The sequence below is a fragment of the Vitis riparia genome, chromosome 12, assembly GCF_004353265.1.
Source record: "Vitis riparia cultivar Riparia Gloire de Montpellier isolate 1030 chromosome 12, EGFV_Vit.rip_1.0, whole genome shotgun sequence".
Lineage (NCBI taxonomy): Eukaryota > Viridiplantae > Streptophyta > Magnoliopsida > Vitales > Vitaceae > Vitis > Vitis riparia.
The window spans coordinates 3,500,261-3,527,443 of NC_048442.1; the positions used below are offsets into that span (position 1 = coordinate 3,500,261).

Consider the following 27,183-nt stretch of genomic DNA (forward strand, 5'->3'; position numbering starts at 1 on the left):
AAATCGATTAAATACATCATTATTACAAAATTATTCAATTAAAATTAAATTATAACTATAAATGGAAGTATTTTAATCAAATTATTTATTGCAAAAGCACGATAATTTAAAAGTTTTTATTTTTATTTTTTATTTTTAAGTATTTTTTAAACCACCATAAAAAATTCAAAATATGAAAAATATAATTATTAAAATTAATATTAATAATATTATTTATTTATTTTAATTTTTTTTAAAGAGGGAAAGCGAGATGAAGTAGTAGAGTAGCATTCATCACACCTTTTAGTTGGAGAAAAGTCATTATTCAAGTAAAAAAAATCCACTTTAAAAAAAAAAAAAAATCTTCTATTTTCTTTTTCATTTCCATTTCCATTTCCCTTTTTATCTGATTTTCTTGCGATCCAAGAAACCTTCGCAGCTGTTTCCACCGTCCCGCTTTGTCTTCAAGCGCCGACAGATCTTCAGCTTTTTCTCTCTCTAAGATCGTTGATTCTTCACTGAGTCAAAGTCTTGAGATGAATTGCGGAAAACTGAGTTAATCGTAAATCTGCTTTCCATGGCAGTTGAAACCTAGGGTTTGGGGTTGCGGTTGGGTTTAGGGTTAGGGTTTCGTAGCCATGGCGGCGGCCGGGGAGGAGGGGGCTTACTCCTACAAGGGCATGTCCGCTGACAACATCAAGGGTTTGGTTCTGGCGCTGTCTTCTAGCTTTTTCATTGGTGCTAGCTTCATTGTCAAGAAGAAGGGGTTGAAGAAGGCTGGGGCTTCTGGAATCAGAGCAGGTACGCAGTACTTGGCTTTGGTGGGATTTTGCTTTTTCTGTGTTGTTTTGTTTTTTGTGTATTTTAGTGTGCGTTTTTACAAATTTGGTGGGTTTTGTTGATGGCATTTTTTGTGGCGTTTCTGTATGTGTGAGGCCATTTTGGGATTAATTTTGAGAGCTTGGGTTTTTACTTGTTGAAATCTTGGCGTTTGGTTTAAGATCCTTTTTATTTATTTTTTATTAGTAGGATTTTGAGATGGCATTGTTGCATTTGTAATCACAGCGGGTACACCGTTCTTGGATCTTGGGAGGTTTTCTGTAAATTTTTTGGTGTTTTAATGTTCGTGTTTTTGCAAATTTGATGGGTTTGATGTGTCATTGTTTAACGTGAAATCATTATGTAATTATTTTTGGTTTTTTTAATGGTTGGAATTTTGGGGTTTGGCGTAGGTTTTCGATTATGCTGGGATTTTGAGATGGCATTTTCATGTTTGGGCTGAGATTAATTTTGGTTTTTGAAGTTATCAAATAGTGAGGTTTTGCTCAATATCCACTGGGGTGTTTTGATTTGAACACTTTTGGGCATGTGCATAATGGCTTAGAAAATGTTGGATTGAAACATCAGTCTCTGAGTTTAATTTATTTCCTTTGATCTTTGAAGGAATATGTTTGTATTCCATAGATCTGGGAAACTTGTATTTTTGCATTTAATATATTAGAGAATTTTGAGGTGGTGTTGGTGCTTTTCTTGAAAATGGCATTGTAACCATCTACCCAATCTGAATAGGGTAGGACTAATTTTTGGTTTCAATGCGGTTACTTTGATTTTTTTCATGGGCTGTTTGGGCATGTGTTTCTTGGTTTCAAAAGCTCAGTTTGAACTGAAGATGTGATAGGTATCAAACATTGGGAATTTGATGTTGACAATTTCAGTTGGTCCAAGGAATATGCTTTTGTTGAATAGATCGGTGGAATTGAGCTGATGTTGATTCTCTTGTTGAAAATGATGGTGCAGGAATTGACCCGATTGGTTTCTCATTAAATTTTTTGTCCTGTGTTTAAATGTGGGAAAGACAATACTATAACTTTTTAGGATTTGGAGCCTCTATATCTTAAATTAAAGGAGGCTCTTTTGATTTTACGGGCTTCTTTTTGCAGAGCTTGAAGGGGAAACTACTTCTGATTTTCTGTGAGCATTATCTTTTTGTTTCATCATAATATTTATCATGTGTTCTATACTAACCGCAAATTCTGAATTGTCATTTTTTGGGCATCCTAGTATGTACCTATTACTTTTTTAAAAAAAATTTAACTAAATATATTTAATCCGAATTTGTATGTGAAAGCGAGGATTGACAAAACATATGAAAGGGGAGGTAGATTTTTGTCCATGGAATGGAATGAAAATAATTTTCTTCCACATGCTTCCAGTTTCAAGAAAATCAGATTTGGGACTCATATTTCTTTATATTTCTTCTGGTGCTACCGTGCTAGTTTATCATTGAAGCAGATATATACACAGCTGTATGGTGATGGTGACTTTTCATTTAAACGTGCTTTGTATCTTTCTATTGCATATGAATGTATATAACACTCATAATAGCTTGACGGGCCATTTGATGTATCGCTTGCATACTCTTATAATCTTATATGGTTTGCAGTATTATCATGTTACCATTGCAAATAACATGTCTTACTGACAATAAATAATGTTATTGCTTTTACAGGGGTTGGAGGTTATTCTTACTTATATGAGCCACTTTGGTGGGTGGGCATGATAACAAGTGAGTTTAATAAAGTTCTTTTGTTTGAAGGTTGATTGATTAGATCTATTTTAGGATTTATTTTATTATTTCATTAGATGGATGATAAGTTGAGCTAATAATGGCCTATAAAAAAAAAGTGAGCTAATAATGGTTGAGATGTTCAGTCTAACTTCGATATTTTTATAGGTGTTTTTGGGGTTCTTTTTTGTCTCTATGGGGACTTGAACTTGGAACCTTTTGCATCCCTACCCGAATATCTTGCCACTTGAGATAGATCTCCAGGACAAATTCCATATTCTTCTTACTTGAGAGGAAAAAGAAGTCCACTTCTTCCATTCCATGAGCATTGTCTATGCTTTTAATGGATGGGATCACCATAAAGCAATTTTGGGGGATTATGCTCTCTTCCAAGAACTTAGTAGAACACATCAGCTGAATTTCTCTTGTAAAACAACACAGATCTATGATGGTTATGCACACAATGTCACAATGATCACAATTTTGAATTCAATCTCACTCTCTTTTTAAATTGCAATGTAAACACATAGATAAGGTGGAACATTAAAATCATTTTGCAAGACCAACAACAGAGAAATTTATGAAACAAGTAGAATTGGAGAGACACATCTTTATTACTAGTCCATAGTTAAAGCTGCTAACTTTAATAATAAGTTCTCAATTCACTTTTTAACTTAAGATAATGAATAAAATGGACCACAACTATGTCCAGTAATCTAGTAATGCATTCATGTTATTGCTATAAAAACATTATAGACATGGCTCTCAACTAAAAAATCAATATTACCATAAAAAGCTTCTACTGCAGAGACAAATTAAACATTGGCTAGAAAAATTAGTCACATCATTATCTAAACCATTGGCCAATGCTAACAACAATACTTAAAGTAATTTGAAATTCCCAAGTCCATATCAAATCTAATACTACTTCCGATTCACTCTTCTTGTTTTGCTTCTTCTCTAAAATAAACTAGTTGTGCAGCTACATGAGTTGCTTGATATGTGTTTTTTATGAAAAGTGTGATGCTAATGGGTGATTGCAATTGCAACAGTGATCGTGGGGGAAATTGCTAATTTTGCTGCTTATGCGTTTGCACCAGCTATTCTGGTCACTCCTCTTGGTGCACTCAGCATTATTATCAGGCATGATAGCAAGTTGCACCATATTTTTAAATTTGATCTCTGAGTTTAGTGCTGACTTCTATATTGTCATGCAGTGCTGTACTTGCTCATATTATTTTAAGGGAGAAGCTACACATTTTTGGGATTCTTGGTTGTGTTCTTTGTGTTGTGGGTTCTACAACAATTGTTCTTCATGCTCCTCAAGAACGTGAGATTCAATCTGTGATAGAAGTGTGGGATCTTGCTACAGAGCCAGGTAATATAAGCCTTGATTATCCATTATTTCATTCTTCATCTATGTCATATAATTTTCACTTATTTACTTATATTTTATATATTATTGGGCTTGATGACTTTACTTTCTTTTACTTGTTCCTTGCAGCTTTTCTCTTTTATGCAGCCTTGGTGATAACAGCTGTGTTTGTACTTATAATCCACTTCATCCCACAATATGGCCAGACCCATATAATGGTTTACATTGGAGTTTGCTCTCTTGTAGGTTCCTTATCGGTGCGTATTGGCATTTGGTAGTTTCTCACTTCTTGACTTGTGCTCTGTTTTTACTTCTAAAGTGTTGTTTGTCTTGATGGAATGCTCTGACAGGTCATGAGTGTTAAAGCACTTGGAATTGCTTTGAAGTTAACATTATCAGGAATGAATCAGCTAACATATCCTCAGACATGGGCCTTCACTATAGTTGTAATTACTTGTGTAATTACCCAAATGAACTATCTAAACAAGGTAGAGGGCCGCTTTTCTTTATTATTTTGCCATTTTTTTCTTCCTTTTACTTCTTACTGCACTTCTTATTCTGCCCTTTCTTCATTTTTTACAACACTGTATTCCCTAACTTTTTTTATCTAATCTTAGTTTCTCGGTATTGTCACCCAAAAAATTAGGGGTTGATGTTCTCTTCAAATTCATTTATGTTCATTTAATAGATTTCAAACACTGAATGTTCCAAATTTTTTTCTTGATCGCAAATTAAGCAAATGGATCCATGTATAAAATTTATAATTGTGAAGTTATTTGCTTATGAATGACAGGTTTTGAGATTTTGTGTTCACCCTAATATAGAGTTTTATATGTTGGTGTAGCAATGAGTGGCCTTCATGGATCCATAATGAGAGAGGTTGATCTTTGGCAAACTTAGCCTAGCTGGACTTTCAGGCAGTTTTAGGAACCTTATAAGGAATGTCTCTTTTTTCAAAGGTGATGGGGGTTCTGTGATGATAGTAGAGTGAAGTCCTAGAAGCAAGGTTCAAAGTTTTGGCTGAGACCGGTATGACTTGGCTAAGCCCATTTTGATATCGATATCCAAGTTTGACTTGTAGTTCGGTTGTTGGTCTCGAGCAAAAATGAAGACGAATGGAGGACGACTCAAAACTCAAAGGTGAAAAATGCTACATCTCTCATTCTCTGATGCTGTTTTTTGGTGGATACACCGTCTAGGGGCTAGATATCACCGACATTTGCTAGTAAAATGAGCAGAGATGATTGAGGTTCTGGTGTGGTGTGGATTGATTTGAAAGGGAGGAGCTTGGAACTTGAGGAGAAAAGGAAGATGCTTGATTTAGAAGTGGAATTTGGATTTCTGTTGGACCTTGTAAGGTGGTTTTATTCCACTCAGTTGCAAAGAATAAGAACTGGGTTTGAAAGAGGAGCAGAGAATGGTTGAGGAAGTAATGGGTTTTGAGTCTTTAAGGTTCACCCAATGGGTATTTGAGTATTTATATAATAGGTAGTGAATATAGTGAGATAATAGAAATAACGGGAAGGTGGATATTGTTTATAATAAATTAATTTAATTACATTTTACATAAATTTGTTATAATTTTTTGAATGCAATTACATAAAGAGTATAAATTTAATATTTTAGATAATGTAATACCATTAAATTAACAATTACTTGTATCAACATTAAATCAAAGGGTTTTAATCAATTTTTTTTAAAAATTATGATTAATTAAATTTAACATGAAGTTATTAAATAAAAGAATTTTCAAGATTAGAGATTGATCAAACATACTTTTATGATTGTTTAAATGATATTAAACATAATTACACCTAAAATTTTATTTTATTGCTCTTTTAGTATATTTAATTGGATATATTGTGTGTATTGTCCAATACGGATTTGAGATACCAAGACTGATGCACTTTAGAACCTATTGAGTTAATGACTGATACTGTGACTTTGAACTATGCCTAGAAGGTCTTAATGAAGCTTTGTGCTTTGCTTTTTGTCAGGTATTGACATAGGTTTATTTTACCACCGTGGTTAATTGGGCAAAGTGTAACATCTGAGGATTATGGTAGTATGACTTTCCTTTGGGAATATGAGATTTGACAGTTGCTTGGAAGTGGGGTTTTATTAGGTTTCTAGATTGGCAAGCAAGGAAGTTGACTTCCTAGTTAAAATAGGGGCTTCTACATCAATTTGTTGCTGGGATCATTTTTATCCTCATGGTTGGTTGGGGAAGGGATTTTTCAAATCTAGTGCACAGTATATGGGGTATATGGGGTGTCCACTGCCTGGTGTTTGTACTCATCGGCATCATTAGATATATATTCCCATGTTGGGATTAGTTAGCTGCTTAATCTATTCCTTTAGATCATATCACTTTATCAAAATTTCTAGCATTTGTCCTGGATCAGAAATAAGTTGTGGTAGCTCTGATCCCACTTTGGCTCGTTTCTGGACTATTTGAGGGTGAGAAACCATGGAAATTTTGAGGTCATCGTTTGCTGGCCCATCTCCTGCACAACTGCTTGGACTTCAATCTAAGGATTTCAACTGGATCCCTAAAATTGGTATGAGGACTGGGCTTATTTCCTAGGTTTTTTAGTCCTAACTTGGTATCCACTTATTTGCATGCTGTGCATTTTCACAAATCACCATAATTATAACACAATTTAAATCATTAATAACCAAGCTGCATTTATGAATATAGCATGACCAAAAGTTTGTAGAAAACAAATGCTTTGTAGCCATGATCATACTTTTTCATATCTAAGGTCTTTTGTAGCAATGATCATACTTTTTCACCTCCAAGGTCCAAAGATCTGCCCTTGCATAGAACTGAACAGGAGAATGATTGAATTTCATATTACTAATTGATTTTGATCCTCGTACAATAGTCAATTATATTTTATTTACACCATATTCACTCATGCGATTGTTTTATGGTTATTGCTTCCTGATCTTGTTCCTTGTTTGTTCTGAGTGCAGGCCCTTGATACATTTAATACAGCCGTTGTATCTCCCATCTACTATGTTATGTTTACATCACTAACCATTTTGGCTAGTGTGATCATGTTCAAGGTAATCCTTTCGTTGATTAGAAGTTTCCGAAATCCTTTTATTGGTGGATATGATAATGTCTAATATGTTAATGGTTTCTGTTTGGATGTTTCGCTTCTTTGCAGAATTCTTCGTACTATTTTATAAATTCCTTCCTGCTTTTATTGCTGTTTTTTCCCCTTCCATTGGAGTATAATTCAATGGTAAACTGGTAATATGGTAGCTTGACCTGCATAGAGTTACATTCATGGCCGTAAGCATGGGAGATGCAGGCCTCTGCCGACTCCAAACCATCGAGGACCATGGCTAGTCCTGGATGACCTCTTCAATGGACCTTCACAATTACATTGCTTTATAAGATCTTGAGATGACCATACACAGCCATAATAAATTAATGACAAATAAAATGAGCTATAGTTCAAGTGGCCTGTAAAATAGAAAATGAAAGTCCATGCCGCATCTGAAAATGCCCTTAGGTGTGTCGGTCATAAGCAGCACTCATTTGAAAAGAAATATCTCACTGTTTATGTCAGTTCCATAATTTCTAGTAAGATGATATATCTGGTATGTAACTTCTGGTTTTTCCTTAGACAATTTGGACCCTTCATCTTTCCACACACAGTATTGTGTAATTCTAGTCTATATAGTGTCGGTCAAAGTTGAACTTTGCTTTAGATTTGTTGATGTTTGATTTTCTTTTATCAGGACTGGGATAGACAGAATCCAACACAGATTGTCACCGAAATGTGTGGATTTGTAACCATCCTTTCTGGAACTTTTCTTCTTCACAAAACAAAGGACTTGTCTGATGGTATGCTTTCTACACTTACCGTGATCTTTATATTGTTGATGCTGTTACTAGGCCACTCACCAGGAACTTGTTGCTCATGGATCTTATACTTCATTTTTGTGAAAAATGAAAACTAAAGGAAGAGAAAATCTTTGGGGTTTACCATCCATTTGTTATTTAATTTTCGGCTTTCTAAAATGTGGATCATTTACAGGCCTGTCAACGTCTTTGTCCATGAGACTTTCTAAGCATATAGAAGAGGATGGCTTTGGTCAAGAAGGCATCCCTCTCAGACGGCAGGAGTCCTTGAGATTACCATGATGCACTTCCTCCATTGCATCTCCCTGATTTTCCGGCTGAAATCAACCTGTGTGTTATCAAGTTCAAGACTTATCCCAGTGTTCATTTTTGGAGAACCTAGAAAAGGAAGGAAGAGTTTTTCTTCATCTCTTTCTTTTTCCCATTTTGGACCAACGGCCTATACGCAAATCACCGGCTACCACGTTGCATACCCATTCTTGTTTGATGAAATCTCGAACATATTGGTTGAGTAGAGTATATTGTATTGATAGCCAAGAACCTTAAGAACTTAATGAAAGAAGGCGTACAACATGTATCTCCGTATTTGGAAGGACAATTCAACAGTGGAAAAAGCTTCTTCAAGTAAATAGTTTTCTCATGTTCTTGTAAAAACAGTAGTGTTATACTTTATTATCATTTTACTCGTTTGACACCCATTTTGTCCAAAGAGGCCTCCATAATTTTGTGGTTCAATCTGTTTGGATTGCAGTTTGATGAACCCACCACCGCCTATAGGAGATCAGTCATTCCAATTCAATCAAATGATCATGGGATTAATCAGCCCTGATGTACTTTCACCAATGGTCTAAACGCCTCTACTGATACCTCATGCAAGTAAAAATATACATCTTCCCCTAGCTGGTTCACATTCATACCATACCATCAGGAGATAATTCGTATTGGTGGGTTGTGTTTATGTTGTGTTGTATTAAAACTTATATATTTTAATATGTAGGTCAACTCAAACCCAATATGAATAATAGTTGTATAAATATTATAAATCTATTTATTTAAAATAAATTAAAATGAGTCAAATATGAACTAAATAGTTTAAAATTAAATTAGATTAATAAGTAGGATTATTGAATGGGTCAATTTGGATTAAATTCATTTTTATACAAGTTAACCCATTGGTTACATCTTTATTAAATATAACCATCTTTATTAAATAAGTTATATAGGTTGATGCGAATTTAACCAAAATCCAATTATTTTCAATCCAAACCTATGAAAAACATGTTGGATTTGAGTTGTGTTGACGAATTATACCATACTTTGCCACCCCTAGCTAAAATGCTCCATTCAGTATTCCAAAACCACTTAACTTCACACACATACAGGCATTGATATGCCTATGCAAGCAATTGAAGAAGAGAAGAGGCCAATCACAATCAGCCAAAGTCCAGCAAACCTACCCACTAAACACCCAAAGCAAACACACCTTCATCGACTTTAAGACAATGGCTTGAAGATGACCAAGGAATACAGTGCTTGACTACCAGTTTTAGAGATAGGTAGGAGACAATTAGAAAGGGTATTTTTTAGATTAGTACACTAGTAAGACACAGAGTAACGTTGAATAAAGACCATGGCAGAAGTCTTCATTTCAAGACATAAGGGGACTAATGGAAGAGGGGCATGTTATAATAGGCTTTTCTTAATTGATGAACATGTTTTAAAGCCCTAATGCCTTATTAGGCTTGACACGGACGATATTTACATGGGAAAGAGCAGGGTCCAATATGAAACATTGAATATTGAATGAATGTAAGGAGCCCACAATATCATGAGACCCTTGGTGTGGGACTCCAAGTGAATGTTCTAACCAGCTTTGCAATCATATGAGACACCACAGAGGGCTCCAATTTTTCATTGGGACACTCGGTGTGCCTACAGGAGGCATGGAACTTTGAATGAGTGTTCTAAGTAGCTCCATTCCATGTAAGTGAGTGTTCTAAGGTGCCCTGGTGTGGGATGTTTTGTCAAAATGATATCCTACATCACCTTCAGCAATTTTACTAGGTGCAGCTATAGTTGTTCTAGAAGCTAGTATGCAGAGTAGGAGCTGTGGTAGTAGAGCAACAATTTTGATATGCAAATGTGAAACTCCTAGACTACTCCCTGCTTGTTTTTTTTCCTTTTGTCGGTGTTGGGGTAACATTATCTGGAAAAGAATTATTAAGTGGAACGATGTGCAAGGCAGTCAAACCAAAAAAAGAAAGGACAGCATTCCCATCTGTTATTGCAAACTACCCTCCAAGGTTTAGATCATGAAAATTTAACTGTCAAAATGCTCTTCCAGAAATTTTATTGCATATTTTCTTATATTCAAATTCTGCTGAATAACGAATTCCATTTTTACCTCTCATCTGCCTCTTGTTGTTAGATCTTTGTATGGAATCAGCTTCTTGGCCGCCATTGTTGAGATATAATAAGGAATCAAATCATTGCACAAAGGTTTCAGTTCTGCAGTGTCATCCTGGACTCAAAGGAGACAAAAGAGAAGAACAAAACCAAAAATTATCTGTCTTTGACTGAAACACAGCAACAGGCTGTTATTTGGGCTTCTGCTTCAGAAGGTCAGAGACAGAACCGCAATGTGTTGAGTTGTACTCGCATTTCTCACAGCAAGACTGCAGCAATTCAATCACTCCACGACACCTGTACCATGTGCAAACAAAACATAAATACATAAAAAGATGATAACTACAACTATTATCAAGATCACATGATAACTAGGTTTTCAACTACAAATTTTACCATTTCACCAAATCCATATCATCCATAAGTCGGTTTTTTTTCTAAACACAATGAAGTTAGGTGATGCTAAACAAAGAACTAGCTTACTAATACTGTAGAAGTAAATAAATGGATTATTTGAATAGTAGAAATAGACAAAAGGGACAAAGTACACCTGTATTGTTTGAAACTAAAAAAAGATACTTCATAGGGCTTCAAGCACATGCAAGTTTAATGGGCCTTTTAATGAAATTAAGAGGATGCACATCAACAAAGATGAACGAATCAATCTCAAACTTCCCAAGTATGGAATCATTTGTTATGGAGCATAAAATCCACAGATAGTAAACATGGATCATATAAGCATCTATTCAAGTTGCATCATAAATTCAAGCAGATCAAAAAATGTGTTTTCTATCTAAAAGAGGCCAACAGCTGAGCCTCTGCCAATATTTCATTGAAAAAACACATCCAATCATATTGGTTTTACACCCCCAAAATCACAAGCAACTGCAGGTTCCATCACCAAAGGAAATTCAGGAAACCGTTATGAAATGCTCGGGCTTCAGCCACCATTCTACCCAATACCCTAATTGTTATGGTTTATACCAATAAGATGCCAAAAATCCAAGGATTAGACCAATGGCCCAGAAGATGATTTCAGAGTTCCCACAGGCGAATATAAGGCATGAAACAATGACTTTCCGCTAGGTTGGTATTCACTTCTAAGACCACTTGTGATGAGAATGAATGAATGATAACATCCTTTAAATCAGGAATATCTTTCATTCACTGATAAACAATCGAGTATTTGATGTCAGGCAAAACCATAATGCCAAAGAAGACTCTTAGATTGCACTTTGACTGTATCATCTGAAAACCAATTGGTATCCAGCAGGGATAGGTTGAACCTTTTATAACATTCAATATCAAACTATGCAGGCTTGTTTTGAGAGTCATTATTTGGATGACCCATCATCGGGCTCTTAAGCAACCCCAGTGAAAGGAATAGTTTGATATTAGAAAAATTGGGTGTATAACAAGCAAGCAGAGTTAATCAACATCATGACCATTTTGCTAAAAAGGATCCAGCTAACAATTTCCAAAAAGGAAAAGTTATTACAACAATATGTTGAGAAATGCAAGGGCAACCCATGATATTCATGTCCTGAAGCAAATAATTGTGACCCTATGAGCTAAATTGAGACCCTTTTCAGTAACGTCTGCTCATGTTCTATAACATACTAGAAATTACTTAATCTGGAGCAGAAAATTTTCGAGAAAATTAGAGATTTTAGACCCATGTTGAATAGGTCATACAAGATTTTCCTTCTGGTTTCCCTTTTGGGTTTTCTGAAAGAAATATAACTAACGCATAAACTGGTGATCGAGGCTGTTGAAAGGAAGACCATGATGTCCTTTGCAGTTCAAATTTGAAGTGAATCACAAATTCAAAACCCCATACTGCATCAATCATGCAAAAAAAAAGAAAAAGAAAAAGAAAAAGGTTCTTGAATGCCTACAGCTCCATAAATTTTGATCCCCTGTTTGGTTGCTGAGACAATGAAGGAAATGGGGAAAGGAATTAAAACCACAACACCAAAATTTTGCCTTTCTCTTTTATTAATGCTCGACGGACCTAAGCCTTACAAACCCATTTTGTCCCTATTTTTTTCCTCTTTTGTTGGAAACCTAAAGGAAATGATTCGAAACTTTTTTTCTCTCTGATTTTCTCGGGAACCAAACAGGACATAGAAAGGAGAAAAACAAAAGGAAAATTTGGGGAGAACCTACTTTTGGGGGAGGAAATTGTTCTTGGAGAGACAAGCTTGAATATCACAAGCTTCCTTCTTGCAGGGTTCTTTACTCTGCTTTGGCATCCCTCCTCTCTCTTTCAAAATTCAACCCTCTGTGTCATCTCCTATTTACTATATATTCTACGAGCATCCTCCGTTTAAGCTGTTTTGTGGAAAAGTAGTAAATAATTATAATTTATAAATTTTTAATTTATTATTATTTTTTTTTATATTTTATTATTTTCTTTCTTTTATATTTTTAAAAATTAATTTTTAAAAATAGTTTTTAAATACAATTTCAATTCTTATCAAAAGGGTTTTGAAACAAAACGTTTTAAGATATTATTTAAAATATTCTACAAAAATAGTAAAAAAAAAAACTAAAATTTATTCATTCTTAAAAATAATATTTTTGAGAATAAATTGTTAAAAAATATTTTTTTATAAAGATTTTATCAAATTTATAAATTTAAAAACTATTTTATACTCTAAATAAAAAAAAAATCATCATCATCATCATTGAATTGAAATAAAAAAAAAAATAATAGAAAATTTCATAACAACAGTATTACCCATAAAAACTTGGTGGGAAAGCATCAATGGAAACAACATGTGTTAAAATTTATAATTTAAATTATTTTAAAAATAAAAATAATTTTAATAATTAATTTTTTAATTAAATGTAATAAATATGGAGGCTATGATTGGAATTTTCATTTAAAATTTTATTTTACGAAACATATTCCAAGGAGGGAAGATGACAAAGATTAATTTTTATTTTATTTTTTTAATTTTGATAAATTATTAATTATTCAAATACTCCATAAGCATAAGCATAAGGTTGGTGGATGCAAATATATTAATTGGTCGACGCCTTTAAATTCTCTCGACTCGTGTCACTAAAAAGGAAAGAACCGCCGCTAATGGGGGTGTTGAGATCAAAACTAGGCCAAGCCCTTTTGCTGTGGTTCGAGGGTTTCCGAGAAGCTTGTTGTCTCCATAGGGTCTTCATTCTCTGCCGCAGGTTCCCTCTCCCTCTCTCTACGTTTTTTTTTTTCTATGTAGAGAAACTGTTGCTTCAATTCCACGCTTTTTGGCGCCCTTTCTTGTTTGGTTGCTGAGAAAATAGAAGAAAAGTTTGAGTCTTTTTGTCCTTCTTTTTTTTTTTTTTTTAATAATTTGAGAGAATGAGAAAATTGCGTGATTCCTACAGATGTATCTGGCTTGGTTGTGGTGGGGGTTTTTGGTTTTTGACGTGTAAGGAAAAATTCTATGCGATTGGGAAGTTTATTTCCGGTGTTTTTTTTTTTTTTCTGGGCAACCAAATAGAGCAGTATTTAATTAATATAAAAAAAAAATCTTTCTCTAAAGATTTTTTGAATTAAATTCCACGGTTTTTAAGCTTTTTGGGCTGTTGTTTGCCGGAGAAAATTAAGGAAAAGCAAAGAAAAGCAGAGGGGATAGAAGAAGGAATGGAGATTACATAAACTAAGCCCAAGTTTGGTGGTGCTTTACATAATGAAAAATCTATGAGATTGGGAAGTTTTCTTATGTTTTCTCAGTAACCAAACAGCCACTAGTTTTTAAATTTATTTAAATTCAATTCTACGTTTTTTGCTTCCTCCTTCCTTTGTTTGCTGAGAAAAATCACTGAAAATCCAAGAAAATAGGAGATTAGTTTGACTCTTTTTTTCTCTCATAAGTTTTTCTTTAAAGGGAATGCCAATTTGCATAAATTAAGCCCAAGTAGTGGGGTTTCAAACAATGAAAAATCTATGGGTTTGAAGAGTTTCCCTTTCAATGTTTTATCGGGAACCAGATGGAACACTAGTTTTTTATTTAACTTCACTTCTACATTTTTTTGCTTCCTTCACCATAGGGTTGCTGAGAAAATTAAGGAAAAGCAAAGAAAAGGAGAGAGGAAAAAAAGTCTTCCACATTTTATATTGGGCTTGGTTATAGTGGATTTGTTTGTTTTCTCAAGCTCCACATGGTGGAATGTTTTTGTGATTGAGAAGTTTGTTTCCTATGTCTTGGAACACTGAATATTAACATGTTTAATTCTGCTGTAGATCGAGGAAGCTTTTGATCCGAACAGGACAGTGCTTTCTATTGAATGGTTTGATTTTCTTGGGAAGGTAATCATCTCTTTCTACATGTATGCACATATTTGTATTCAAATTTATTCTGATATATGCTTTGAGTAGGACCTTAAATTGGACCCACCTTAGACAGGCTAATGTGCTCTTTTGTTGCTAAGAAATATGTAGTTGAAGAAAATTAAAAGGTTTGGATTATTTGCAGTGCTGGAAAGGGAAGTTCTCAATTCAACTAGACCTAGTTCAACTGGTTAACTTTTTATTTATTTAAATTTTTTTTTTTTTGAGGAATTAAAATAATGTGAAACATGGAAGCCAAGAATCTAAAACACACTAAAACTGAAGGGATGAAGCTTGCTAAAATAGTCTTCCTAAAACCTTTGGTTATGGATTATTGTTATGCTAGTAGAAGCGTCAGTGCCACTTGTTGGTGCAATGATATATAGATAAAATAATTCATGCACAAAAGTACATTGGGTTTTAATATGCTTTGTTCAACCATGGCTATATGCACAGATGATGGAGAAACAATCATCTATATTATAGAGAAATTATAGAGAGAAATTGCAAAGAAAAGAGCACATAGATACAATTTCCAAACATCGAAACAATTCCATGTTTGTCTACTCATAGTATTTAAGTATCTACATTCTAAACTATGAGGGCTCCATTGGGTATCTCCACTCTTTCTCTCTGCCCATCTTATGCAATCTTTACAAGTTCATGTCATTCTAACAACTTGTTCCCCTAATATCCTAAAATATTTATAGAGATATTCTTAATAACTTTCTTTATTCTACAATGAAGCTTATTTTCATAAGGTATTACCAATATATGAAATAGGTTGTACAATATTTTTTTTTGCTAAAAGGAATATATACCAAATAAGAACTTAAAGACACTTTATAACAATGATCACATACATAAACAAAAGAACCTAAAATACTTTATCTTTGCTTAAGATATCAAAACTGAACTTTTCATCATCTCCTACCAATTCTTAACCAAATTTGTGTTAACATGGTCCCCAAAAGAGAGAAGATTGTTCTTCTTGCCACTCCTAGGGTTAAACAAAGTTGAACTCATCATACACAAGGTCCACTTGTGAATCTTAAATATTTCAGATTTTGTCTGTCTGCATCCTCTGTTAGTTGACATCTATGATACCTGGACTCTTGAACTTTACCCAGGGTACCTATAATGGCACAGTATGACATGGGTTTTGGTGTTGAATCCATGTTGAATACTCCTATTTTGCTTTAGATATCACTACTTGATTTAATTGATTTATTTCTTTACTTTTGACTTAGCATATAGTACATTGAAGAAAGAGATAGTTTGTTGGAAAGGTCACCCTTATAAGAATATTTAGGGATAAGGAAGAAAAGATAGGGGTAAAAGAGAAAAGAGAGGCATGAAGGATTATACACCCAGACCCAACATCTGTACCCAAATCTATGAAACATTGGTCGACATATTAAAGCATTTGTTGGACCTTTTTCTGACAAGTAAAATTTTTTGTTGGATATTGAAACATGCTCTTTTAATATTTTGAACATCTCAATCTTCATTTCCTTGCAGTATCTTTGTCTTAAAGTCAGTTGTCATCCCAACACTCCAATGGATATTGCCTGATCACTGCTTACAGCTTGGTTTTCAAGAGCCATGCCCATTTGGTGGTATTTTAAAATTTTATTCCTTCTTACGTCATGGACTCATACAACTTTTTTATGTAAGTATCTATTTTGGTATCATATTATCCCTTGTACACTATCTTGTGGAACATACATAATGAGTGTATCTGATGCATCATTAATGCTGGGCTTATAACTTATTGGCTGCCATTAAGTCAATTTTTCACTTTATAGAATTGGCGTTACAAATGATCAATTCGCATTGTTTGTCAATAATCTTAATAGTTATGTTGAAGCTTGCTAACCTTTAATAATGTAGGAAAAACTTCTCTATATTTGGTTTTGTCTCTGTGGTTCTGTACTGGTGGATGTATTTTTCCTTTTAAGTTCATTCATGTTATATCCTTTATTATTTTTTCAAATTTTTTACTCTTGCATATTTAGCTTTAAATTTGGGATGGTTGGTGAAAGTAATAAAAACAATTAATGAAAAAACAAAGCTGGCCCAAAAGAAAAAAAGCATAATAGGTTTGCAAGGAAAGAGAAAAGGTCCTAAACTGATGATTAGATCAACCACAGTTAAGGAATTCAATGTATCACTATCTACATATATGGAAGAAATATAGCCATTTCATATATCTGCTTCACAATTTTTTTTCTTTCTTTTCCTTTTCCTTTTCCTTTATAATATGAGAAAACCATAAATTAAGAGGTTTTTACTTTTTTATTTTTTTATTTTTTTGATAGGTAAATAAGAATTGTATTAAAGGAAAGAAAGTATACATGTTGTATATAAAGAAAAAAGGACAAAAAGGTGCGAAGACACAAACCTGCTACCGCACCCTATCGTGAGCCTACCCAATCCACAAAGTCTAACAATGATAAATATCCACCCTCAATGTACAATCTAACCTAATCCCAAAATAGATACAAAAAAGAATTTTTAATTGTTTGATCCGTGCTTTCAAAGTTGTCAAAAGCCCTCCTATTTCTCTCCTGCCATAAAGCGCAAAACATGCACAACGGAGTAGTTTTCCAAGCCTTCTTCCTCTTTTTACCCACAAAGGACCCATGCCAACTTAGAAGGACCTCACTAACTGAACAACTCAACATCCACTGAATGCCAAAAAGTGCAAAGATCAATTGCCACAACAATTGAGAGGTTTTATTTTATTTTTCATTTTTATTTCTTTCTATAGAACATTGGGCATCCAATTCATTTTGGGACAGCTTGATCCACTAGATTCAGGAACCCAATGTCCTGGCAAGCTATGTTACCACACTTAAAGAGAAAATATTTCCATGTTATAAGATCCATCAATCAGTCCCTTATTCTTGAACGGCCTGTACCTGCTGGCACGTGCTGAATGGTGCATCTTACCACACAAACTTCCTGGGGAGATTAATTGGCAGTGGGATTGATTCTCTTGTATCTCTGCCACAATGAAGTGTTATGGCCATTGGGGCTCATCCACTCTCTCTCTCTTTGTCATTTAATGTTTTTTTTTCTAAAACACTTGTTGTTTACCAATGTTTTTGTGACACTTTTAAAGTTGTCCCATCAAAGGTTCTTCCCTGCTGAGTTTACTCATTTGCTTCCACAATGTGGTTGTATCTGGAGCTTCAAAAGCAGTATTTTTTTGTTACTTCATTGATTATGTTCTTTTAGGTCTTTTGTTTATTAGAACCTGAAGGTTTTTGTTATATGCAACTTGTTGAAATGTCCTATTAGGGAAAAAAGTAAATAAATTCCATTTTGAAATGATTATGAGCCATTTAAATGTAAATTTTGGTGATTTTCCAATTTTTGTTTAGTTTTTTCTTATTACTGATTGTTTAGGTTTGCATCTTATCTCAGTTGACATGACATAAGTCCTGTTTCTGATAAAAAAAGAAAAGATATGTAGTTCTGATTGCTATATTTAATAATTTTACAGGTGTTATGGTTCTACCCATTGTATGTATTCAGTCTTATTCTGAGCAACATCTGGTATTCTTCACTCTTTTTCTCTTACTTTTGTTATGCTACTTTCTGTAGTTCGGTAAGCTTCTTGTTTTTGTGGAAACAGAAAAAGGAAACTGCTACCATGATGGACTTGTTATCTTCATTGTAGCAATTATTTGAAGTATTTCAACATGGATGACCTAGCCTGTGCATTAAGCTATTTTCATCTTGACAGCTGAACAGTCATAATATGCTATTTGCATGGCCATATTGTTTACGGGGTTACAGATTGCTGTTATAACAATTATATGGTCAATTATTTCTCTGGACCAGAGTTATATTTTGTAGAGATGCATTATCTACTTTCTTCAATTACATTTAATTCAGGTTTTAGATGCTATCTTGGTGGGGCTTTTAGCATCAAACCAAGTGGTAAGAATTACCAAGTTCATTGGTTGAACAAAGTATGTTCTTGGCTAGTAATTTTCTCATTGTTTGTTGCTTCATGGTTTTATTCAGCATAAAAATAACCAATAACTAAGTTAGATACATATGAATGTACTCATCCTAAGTGGTTTGGTTGCTTCCACCCCCCAACTAGAAGAGGCGGCTGTTCATTTTCAGGAAGATTCCCATCTAAAATTAATGTACAAAAATATTTTTGATCTTCATATAGTAGGGCTACCACGAATGGCTGAGCAATGTTTAAATAGGATGACAATAATCTGTGTCTGATGGCCTCTATATCATTGCTTGGAGCTCATGTTGTGTGGTTGCATGATCTGCTTCTTTTCTGTACTGCCTTCTCTTCTCAGTTAGCTCTGAAAATGCCATACCACCCTTTGCTTGTATGAAGGAGAGTGTGAAGTCTTTTAACTTTGCTACTCTTCAGCTGTGTTTGAACTAAATCAATCCTTCTCAGTTATGGAAATGAACTTAGATTTGGCTAGGATTGAGCTTGATAAATTCAATACACTTGCACATAGAATGGTGGTTGGTATTGAAGGCTCTCTTTTATAATTTAAATGCTTAACTGAAGCCAATGTGGGAAGGTAATTTAAGCAATTCAGAGGCCATTTGGATGAAAACATGCAAGCACTTGGGCTTCAGTACGTAATTCATTTGTGTCTATTCCCAATGCACACCACTGAGAATGTTTATCTATTGTTAAGTTCTTGCTCAGCTTATATTAGTGCAACCACTGATAGACCTAGGATTGAGGGTGTTGATGGTTTCCATTCCTGAGGATTAAGCTAGTGCTCCAGAAAGTACCTTTTGAGTTTGGATAGGTTATGGAAGCAATGTTTCGTGAGGTTGATAGGGATAAAACCCTGGGACTTATTATTTTACAAATACCATTTTTGGGTGGTCCTTGATAGCCAAGCTGGTGCTCTGTTAAGCTCCTAGTGTAAAGAGGCTTTGTAGGTTTCCCAGAGAATTATTTGTGGCATGTGCTCATTCAAAGTAGATATGACATGCATAACAATCTGTGGGTTTCCAATGTGGTCGCAAGAGAAATTCACGAAGATAATTGGAAGTACCCTCAGTGATTTTTTCTGCTTTCTTCCCCTATATTAGATATGCTATCAGGTCAAGATTCAATATTAAATTTTGTGAAAGATTTGTCCTGATGTAGCTATCAATATATTTTTCTCAAGTTCTCTGTTCAGTGAAGATTTAACAAGTTAGGAAGTCATTGTGGTGTAATCTTATGAATGTTCATTTAGGTGTAGTCATTCATCAATGAAATCCTTTTCTTCAAGGATAATTAGTTAGATTCCCCTATGACCTCACTTCCTTGACGAGGACCTGACTGGTCTTAGGAGTTGAAAAAGTAGGATCTTTTGTAAGTTTATTTTATTTATTTTGTTAGCTATTATATATATATTGATAAGTGAATAGAGAGAATATATTAAAAGCCAATGTGGCACAACAAAGCACACGTGAAGTATACAATAAAGGCCAGCAGGCAAGCAAGAGAGAAAAAAGGCACAAAAACCAACCATCCCCACAATAAACAAAACCCTAGACCCTAAAAACCATTAAGGAAGCGAAGACACCCTAGGCACTTCTCTAAAACCCAGAAGCACAACTGCAGAAAGAAAAAGCATCCTCACAACAGGAGGGATTAAACCCACTGCTCCTACCCCTTACCTTGACAGAGAGAAGTGAGCTACAGTAATTAACCAAGCATTCCAATTTATGAATTTCTCTCCTAACATTGGATGACAAGAACATTTTCCTCTTTCCCCCTGAAATCTGTTATCCACACCCTTTTCTAGCCTCCATTTTCTTGTGGAGGGAGGTAATTTCCTTCTCGAATCCTGCCACTGCCATCCCCAAAAAGCTAGTAAACTCGGCAAACTTACAGGGAAGGCTTTTGAAAAATACCATCTTCCCCATTGAATTGCTGCTAGCCTAAGACCCTAAAATTCTCCACATCCTCAGCCCTAACCACCAAATCCCTTCCCATAAGACCCTTTTTGGCACTTCCCGTTAGGTCCAGCATCCTTCCATCTTGAAACAACATCCTTAGAGGCTGAGAACCCAAACAGAAGGAGAACTCAGCCTTAGACAATCGAGCGGTTCCACAGCCGCAGACGGGCAAACCAATTGTTAGCTATTATTATTATTTAGGGCATTTGGTAGGAAAGAACAAAAGAATTTTTTAGGATATTTAGTTGTCATTTTTTCTACCTGGGTTGCACCCCTTCTGGAGGCCTTTTATTTCAATTCCATATTTGTACCTATCAAAAGAATATATATAGTCATCCATGGTATGTTTAGGATAGAGTCTAAGTTTTCAATTCTACTGTCAAGGGTTCACATGGCTTTCCTTTCTGATATTCTTCAGGATTGGAAGAATGATCTCCTTACTTAGGAGGGTAGTGGTTTCTTATATTTTGATCCCATGTCCCCTAACCATCTGAAATTGAATGTTGATGGGTGCTCTTTTGAGAATCCTAGCCAAAGGATGGTTCTACAAGTTATGAGAATTGTGCTGAACTTTTCTTTTTTCAAAGGGTGCGGATGATGGCAATTCTGATGAAAATCTAGTATGTCTTTTAGGAAAATAAGTAGCTGCAAATCTTGTACACTAGTGTGGAATGTGATTGTACCAATGCCATAAATTGGATGGAATATGATAATATGTTATTTTGTATAATTTCCCATTTTAGAGTGTTTGTTGGTTTAAATTGTCCTTTTAATCATTCCAATGTGTAACTCTATTTGTATCCAAATCTGAAGTTTTAAAAGGGATGCTTAATTTCAGGTACAATGACATTGCTAAATATGGTTTTGCTGCAATGGGAAGACATGAGCCAACTGTACCAGTACCCTCAAGCCAAAAGGATACCTTGCAAAACCCAGCTTATATTGATAAACACGCTGGCCTTGGAGGGTAAAGTTCCTACTTTTGTTACTGTTTATGTAGTCATCAGTTCTAACTTCTGATTCCAGGCAATTCTCCTAAAATTATTTCTGTCATTTACCACACATGTATGGAATTCATTTGTTATATCATTTATACAGGATTGTGATTGGAATAGGAGAACAGGTCTATTCAGTTCTTCTCTTGAGTTTCTTCTTCCTGGAGGTGAGACATGTTTTTATATTATTAATTTTTTATTCTTTTTGTCACAGTACGTTCATCATCATCATCTTCTATATCATAAGGTTCTTTCCAAATATCTTTCTGTTCTTAGGATAATTTTATGGGAAGTTTGTAAGAAGTCATTAACAGACGTGTTATTGGCATGCAATAAATTGTACCATTTACTTACATTTCTATCATTATACATAACTCTTCTTAGACCTTAATATTTGGGATTCTTTGCAGGTTTATGCTACAGGATTTATACCCTACATTGGGAAGGCACTCAATTTCCTACTTCTATCCTGGATGTATGCCTATTACTGTTTTGAGTATGTGCTTCATTTGCTTATGCTGTCTCATATGTTGCAAGTAGTATTCACCCAGATAATTTTGCAACTTCCTAGTTACGGTGCAGATCTTCTGATGATTGTCTATTGCATTTCTCAACTTCTTAGGTACAAATGGAATTTTTCTGAACTGGGTTTGGATAAAAGGCTGGATTTCTTTGAATCCAACTGGGCATTTTTTGCAGGCTTTGGTAATATTCTTTTCCACTATGAGTTGATTGCTTCATAGATCATGGGTTGCATCTTTTTGTCAAATGTTGTTGTTGGTATCCAATGGCGTACTTTAACTGTTTGTCAAGTGGTTTGCCATAACATTAAAAAAAAAAAAAAAAATCTGTTTTTCATAGTAAATAATGAAACTCCTCATTCTATTGATTTTTCTCTATTCTTGATAGTGTGACATTGGAGATGATTAAAATCCAACCACATCAATTTAGGACTAATAAAACAAGTTGACCTACACTCTTGGTCATGTCGTGATGACATTGGTATGTTATGTGAAGTTGAAGAGTCTTGGCATCATAAATAATGAATATTTTGAAGAGATGTAATTAAGCTATAATCCTTGCATTGGAATAAATTTCATTGACAACATCTCAAATAACAGTCCTTAGAAATCTATTAATTTTGTATCAAAATGTGTGAAGAAATCTACATGTCAGGTCAAAGGTAGTACTTGGGTGGTCAAAGGTGGTACCTATATCATGAAAAGGTAGTACCTAGGTAATCAAACGTCCTATCTTTGACTGAAAAGTGCACAAAATTCTAATTATTTTTGGGTAAATATATTAAGTCTGGATTTTACAAATTTGGCTTCCCATTTTCTGTTTTTTTCCAAATGTGTGTACCAAAGCACACTTCTCCTACCAAAAAAAAAAAAAAAAAGACAGTAGTGTATATGGTTTTGATTTTGCAAAATATTAAGCTGGAGAGATTGATTTTCCTTGGGCAATAGCGCAAAACCATTGGCCATTACATCTTTTTTTGGGAATGAACATTAGAGCCTGACTGAAGCAGGCCATTGATCTTGAAAAATCACAAGGGGCTGGTTTAGGGCTGGGCCAAGCCTACTTCAGGCCCTTGGTCTTGGAAAGCTGTTGTAGAAAATTTGGAACACTAGAATGTGGTCAAGTGGTGATAATTTATTTTTCCTAATCTTTTGGGTTTGAGATTAAAATATTCAAATATATAGATAGTTTTCTTTTTGATAGGCAAGCAAAAAATATATTAGAAACAACATCTAAGAAAGAGCACACCAAAATACATGATCATGGGTTGATCCTCACTCAATAACCCAAAGGGGAAGAGGGGACAACAAAAACCTTAAGTGCCAGTTTATTTTGTCATGTTTTTGGATTGGAAAGCATCTTAGATATGTGATTGTAAACTAAAAAGATAGTGTTGTTTAAACTTTAACTTTAAAATTGTATGGTGTTTTGGAAAGTTTTCTTTAGTAATTGCTTAGGCCTTGTTTGGTAGCTATTTTCGAAAACGATTTTCTGTTCTCTAGAACAAAAAATAGAAAAAACAAATTTGGCAACCAGAAAACAAAAAATAGTTTTATGTTCTTAAAAATAGAAAATATGGTGTTTTCAAAGGACATCTTTTAATTGTTTTCAGCTGCTTTCACTTATTTTCAAAGGGTTGTTTTAAAAAACAATTGTATAAATATGGATAATGATTAAAAATAAAGCACTACATCCAAAAGTTATTTTTAAAATATGGAAAACAAGTTAAAAACAATTTAGGTTCCCAAATAGACTTTTGTTTTACAAAACATCAGAAGACAATTTTCAAAAACTCATTATGAAGAGAGTTACCAAACAGGGCCTTACTCTTTTTTGTTTCACAATCCTTATTCGGGATCTTGAGATCGTATGTTAAAATAGTTTTCTTTTTTCTTCAATGGAATGATCTTTCAGGAAATCCATGCGTTCTGGCTATCTTCTTTTTCTCTCCTCTTGTGAGCTATGGGGTTATGGCTATACTCTTTCCATTGGTATATCTTCTTTTTTTCTTTTTTTCTTGCTTAATATTATGACTTAGAGAAGAAATTCTTAATTTCTTTTATCTTTTCTTTCAATATTATCTTCATCCTCTATACTAGTGTACATTCTTGCTTAACATTAATGACTTTTTAAATAAAAAATTTCTCAATTCCAACTTTCTTCTGTGTCTAATATGTCAACATAGCCGCACCCTTCTGAACTAACCTCATTTTGTAATTTTACCTTGTTAAATAGTTGTCTTCCATGTACCAATATTTTCACCTAGTAAAGATGATGCAAGTTGACTTGATAACGCTACGACAGGAATACATAGTTCAAAAATTGGTCAAGGTTGTGAGAACACTTGATGACCTCTATGCATAGTTGTCGAGAACTTAAAAGCACAATGTCACACATACATATGATACTTTTTTTGTGCAAAACAATAATCACCTGTACTTAATGCATTTTAAGCATATCTCCCCACACATATATAATAAATGATGCATATGATGCATTCGCATTTGATTTTTTTTTTTTCCTTAAAATTATCAATCTTTAGAAAATGAAATTGAACTTTTTTTCTTCAAAGTGTTCTCATACTATAGCAATGGATGGCAAAAAGGGCAAGAAGAGAATGATTGTGGCAATATGTCAAGGCATCCAGAATCCACTCTAATAAAAATAGCTGGAAATAACAGACTTCAAAACCCTCTCTCCAACAATGATTTTGGTGCCAAAGATTTTCCTCTCTTCTGAAATCCACAGCTTTGACGACTTATAGGCTGGTATTTCTTTTATATTTTTTTGGACTGATTGTGGTAATAGATTTGTTTTTCAGTTTGTTCTGACAGCAACAGGCTCAGAAGCTGAGCAAGTTATTGATTCTCGAAGAAGAAAATGGAAAGGTGCTGGATTGGGAAGGCTTCCTATATTTTATGCAGCAGATACTTTGTCGTAAGATGTTCACTTTACTCATTCAGTTTGCTTAAAGGATGTATTTAATGGGATTGCTTAAAGGAATACAGAAATATGACAAATTGTTTTTTTTTCTTTGCTCTCTCTGCTCACACACCTTGTTGCCATCTGAAATGATGAACTTGTCTGCTATTTATCTGCATTAAGGTAGTCGGTTGTTCTTTGTCTCAAGAAAGTAGAAAATTAGAAGTGGTAGCTTTTTCTCCTTGGAGCTTTAAACATTTCCAAGTGGATTATTCCTCAAGTCTAACGAATGAAAAGATAGTGTAAACCGTAGGAAAGTACACGGTCCAAAACCAGAATAAATAGAATTTAAATAGATTAATGCACTAATATCACTATTTAATAATCATGTCTTAGGGCAAAAGTTCATGAAGATTTTGATTATAGCTTCAATCACTTACGACCTTTTTGGTTGAAATTTTGATATTGTTTTTGTTATAGTCTACCATTGCCAAGCAAATATTACTTTTACACTGTAAAGCAGTTCTTGGGTAGACCTGTTGAGAACCACTATGATATGAAAGCTTCTAATTGCCTAAAGGCAAAACCAGATCTGGAAATTGTTTGTGAATATTCTTGCTGTCATGTCAACTGCTCAAGGAGAATATTCATGCTGATTGACAACAAATTTTGTGATCCTTGAAAATGAACTAAACTGTTTTTTAGTCTTGTTTCTCATTTTATTACCACAAGATGCTACTATTTCTGCATGTCTCTCATTAATTATTTCATTGTGTAGGCTGCGGGTCTTGTCTCTCATTTCCCTCAAATCTCGAGGACAAACACAAAGCAATAAAGCACTCTAAGAAGTCATGATTTAATGATTATACACACTTTGAACAGTAAGTCCATTTGGTTTTTATCAAAATGGATGAAATACTTGCTTTAGTGACTTACCCAAAACATCATTTTATCATCTGCTTTAGCACTTGAATTCTGAACACTCACATTCGTCCATATCATTAATCCATTTTCGTGTTTTCATTTACCAGGAGTCCGATTTTTCATCTTTACAAGCAAAAGCTCTGAGAAGTTATGCCTAATGTCCATGTAAATTATGTGCAGTTGTTGAAGGTGAAGCAAAAACAGTATTTCAGAGGTAACATTATGCATATTTTGTGTATAAATTGTGAAAGAAAAGAAAAGAAAAAGACTAGTGATGATATTTTTGATAATTGACTTTGGGAAATCATCCTTGAGATTGTGTTAGTTTGTTGCTTAAAAACCTAGACTCTTTCTGGACCCTAAAAAAAATAGTAGGGAGAGGAAAAGAAAGAGTAGAATCAGAAAATAGTAGGGAAATTACCCGTCATGGTAGCCTAGTTGATCGGGATGAACATTGGAAAGTGTGGTACCAGTAAGTGACACATGGTCTTGGGTTCAAATTTTGTCATTGATGATACCCTGAATTTATCCGCTGCTAGTTGTTGCGGGATGGTCAGCATCCCGAGGTTCGGCTCCCTATGGAGAGTTCTAAGGGCTTGTTCATGGAAGGTTCTTCGATTATCAAAAAATAAAAAGTAAATAGTAGGGAAAGAAAAATAAAAAATGAAGGAATTCAAATTCTCTAGTTTGGGTTGCCAGGGAAAATGCTAAAGAAATATAGTATATTTTTTTTAAAAAAATTATGTATATATTCTTTTGCCCATCCTTTCCCGCAAGCTTTCTACGATTCTTCTATTCATTTTCCCGAAATTTTGTTATTTCCTTTGTGCAGGTATGAACTCTACAGAGATTTGCGCAAAAATAAGCATGTAATTATCTTTCCTCAAGTATGTTTCATGTATATATAGTTTGAAATATGAAACGTTTAAATTAAGAAAAGTGTTGAAAATAATGTTAAATACTCATTGGCCAAAAAAAGGGGGGAGGGGGGAATATTTCAAAGTTCTCCCATTTATGATCTGAATGAAATTTCATTATGGTTTGTTGAATGGTCTGAAAACATTTACTTGAAAAACAAGCCATTGTTTAAGAAGTCATTTGGATGCAAGCAAACCTAGGTCAAACTTTAGTTGGTTGGAAAGTTGAAATTGAAAAATGGGGACAGTCCGGAAACAATTTAAAAATATGGGATCTGTTTGGTTGTTGAGAAAGTTGAGGAAAAGTAGAGAAAAAGAAAAAGAAAGAAAATTCGTAGTAAAGCGCTTGGGTTTGCCCTGTTTCAAAGCAACCAAAGAGTAGAAAGAACCAAACAAATGTTAGGTTAATTAT

At 34.2% G+C, this 27,183-nt stretch overlaps 3 protein-coding genes across 11 annotated transcripts; 2 read left to right on the forward strand and 1 right to left on the reverse strand.

Annotated features, from left to right (window-relative positions):
• The first annotated feature begins 366 nt into the window (after nt 1–366).
• Nucleotides 367–8,496, forward strand: LOC117926759 (probable magnesium transporter NIPA4). 2 transcript variants are annotated; one of them, XM_034846046.1, is made up of 9 exons: nt 367–780; nt 2,489–2,545; nt 3,598–3,688; nt 3,763–3,923; nt 4,050–4,162; nt 4,271–4,408; nt 6,900–6,992; nt 7,677–7,782; nt 7,976–8,496. In XM_034846046.1, the coding sequence occupies exons 1-9, from the start codon at nt 618–620 to the stop codon at nt 8,080–8,082; spliced, it is 1,029 nt and encodes a 342-aa protein (XP_034701937.1). In that variant the 5' UTR covers nt 367–617; the 3' UTR covers nt 8,083–8,496. The 2 variants fall into 2 exon arrangements, with proteins under 2 accessions (XP_034701937.1, XP_034701936.1); XM_034846045.1 differs by having other exon boundaries at nt 371–780; nt 4,050–4,177.
• Nucleotides 8,497–10,053: 1,557 nt separating this feature from the next.
• LOC117926428 (cx9C motif-containing protein 4) lies at nt 10,054–12,499 on the reverse strand. Its single transcript, XM_034845523.1, has 2 exons — nt 12,376–12,499; nt 10,054–10,503 (listed from the first exon to the last, which is right to left on the reverse strand). Exons 1-2 carry the CDS (start codon nt 12,459–12,461, stop codon nt 10,398–10,400), a joined length of 192 nt encoding a protein of 63 aa, XP_034701414.1. The 5' UTR covers nt 12,462–12,499; the 3' UTR covers nt 10,054–10,397.
• Nucleotides 12,500–13,249: 750 nt separating this feature from the next.
• LOC117925826 (protein EI24 homolog) lies at nt 13,250–26,903 on the forward strand. 8 transcript variants are annotated; one of them, XM_034844923.1, is made up of 13 exons: nt 13,252–13,401; nt 14,450–14,515; nt 16,058–16,208; nt 18,048–18,100; nt 21,330–21,458; nt 21,590–21,653; nt 21,897–21,961; nt 22,109–22,191; nt 23,923–23,999; nt 24,830–24,945; nt 25,709–25,811; nt 25,962–26,068; nt 26,687–26,903. In XM_034844923.1, exons 1-11 carry the CDS (start codon nt 13,301–13,303, stop codon nt 25,773–25,775), a joined length of 972 nt encoding a protein of 323 aa, XP_034700814.1. In that variant the 5' UTR covers nt 13,252–13,300; the 3' UTR covers nt 25,776–25,811; nt 25,962–26,068; nt 26,687–26,903. The 8 variants fall into 8 exon arrangements, with proteins under 8 accessions (XP_034700816.1, XP_034700817.1, XP_034700819.1 ...); XM_034844921.1 differs by having other exon boundaries at nt 13,253–13,401; nt 21,897–21,982; XM_034844922.1 differs by having other exon boundaries at nt 13,253–13,401; nt 21,897–21,982; nt 25,962–26,043.
• The last annotated feature ends 280 nt before the right edge of the window (nt 26,904–27,183 follow it).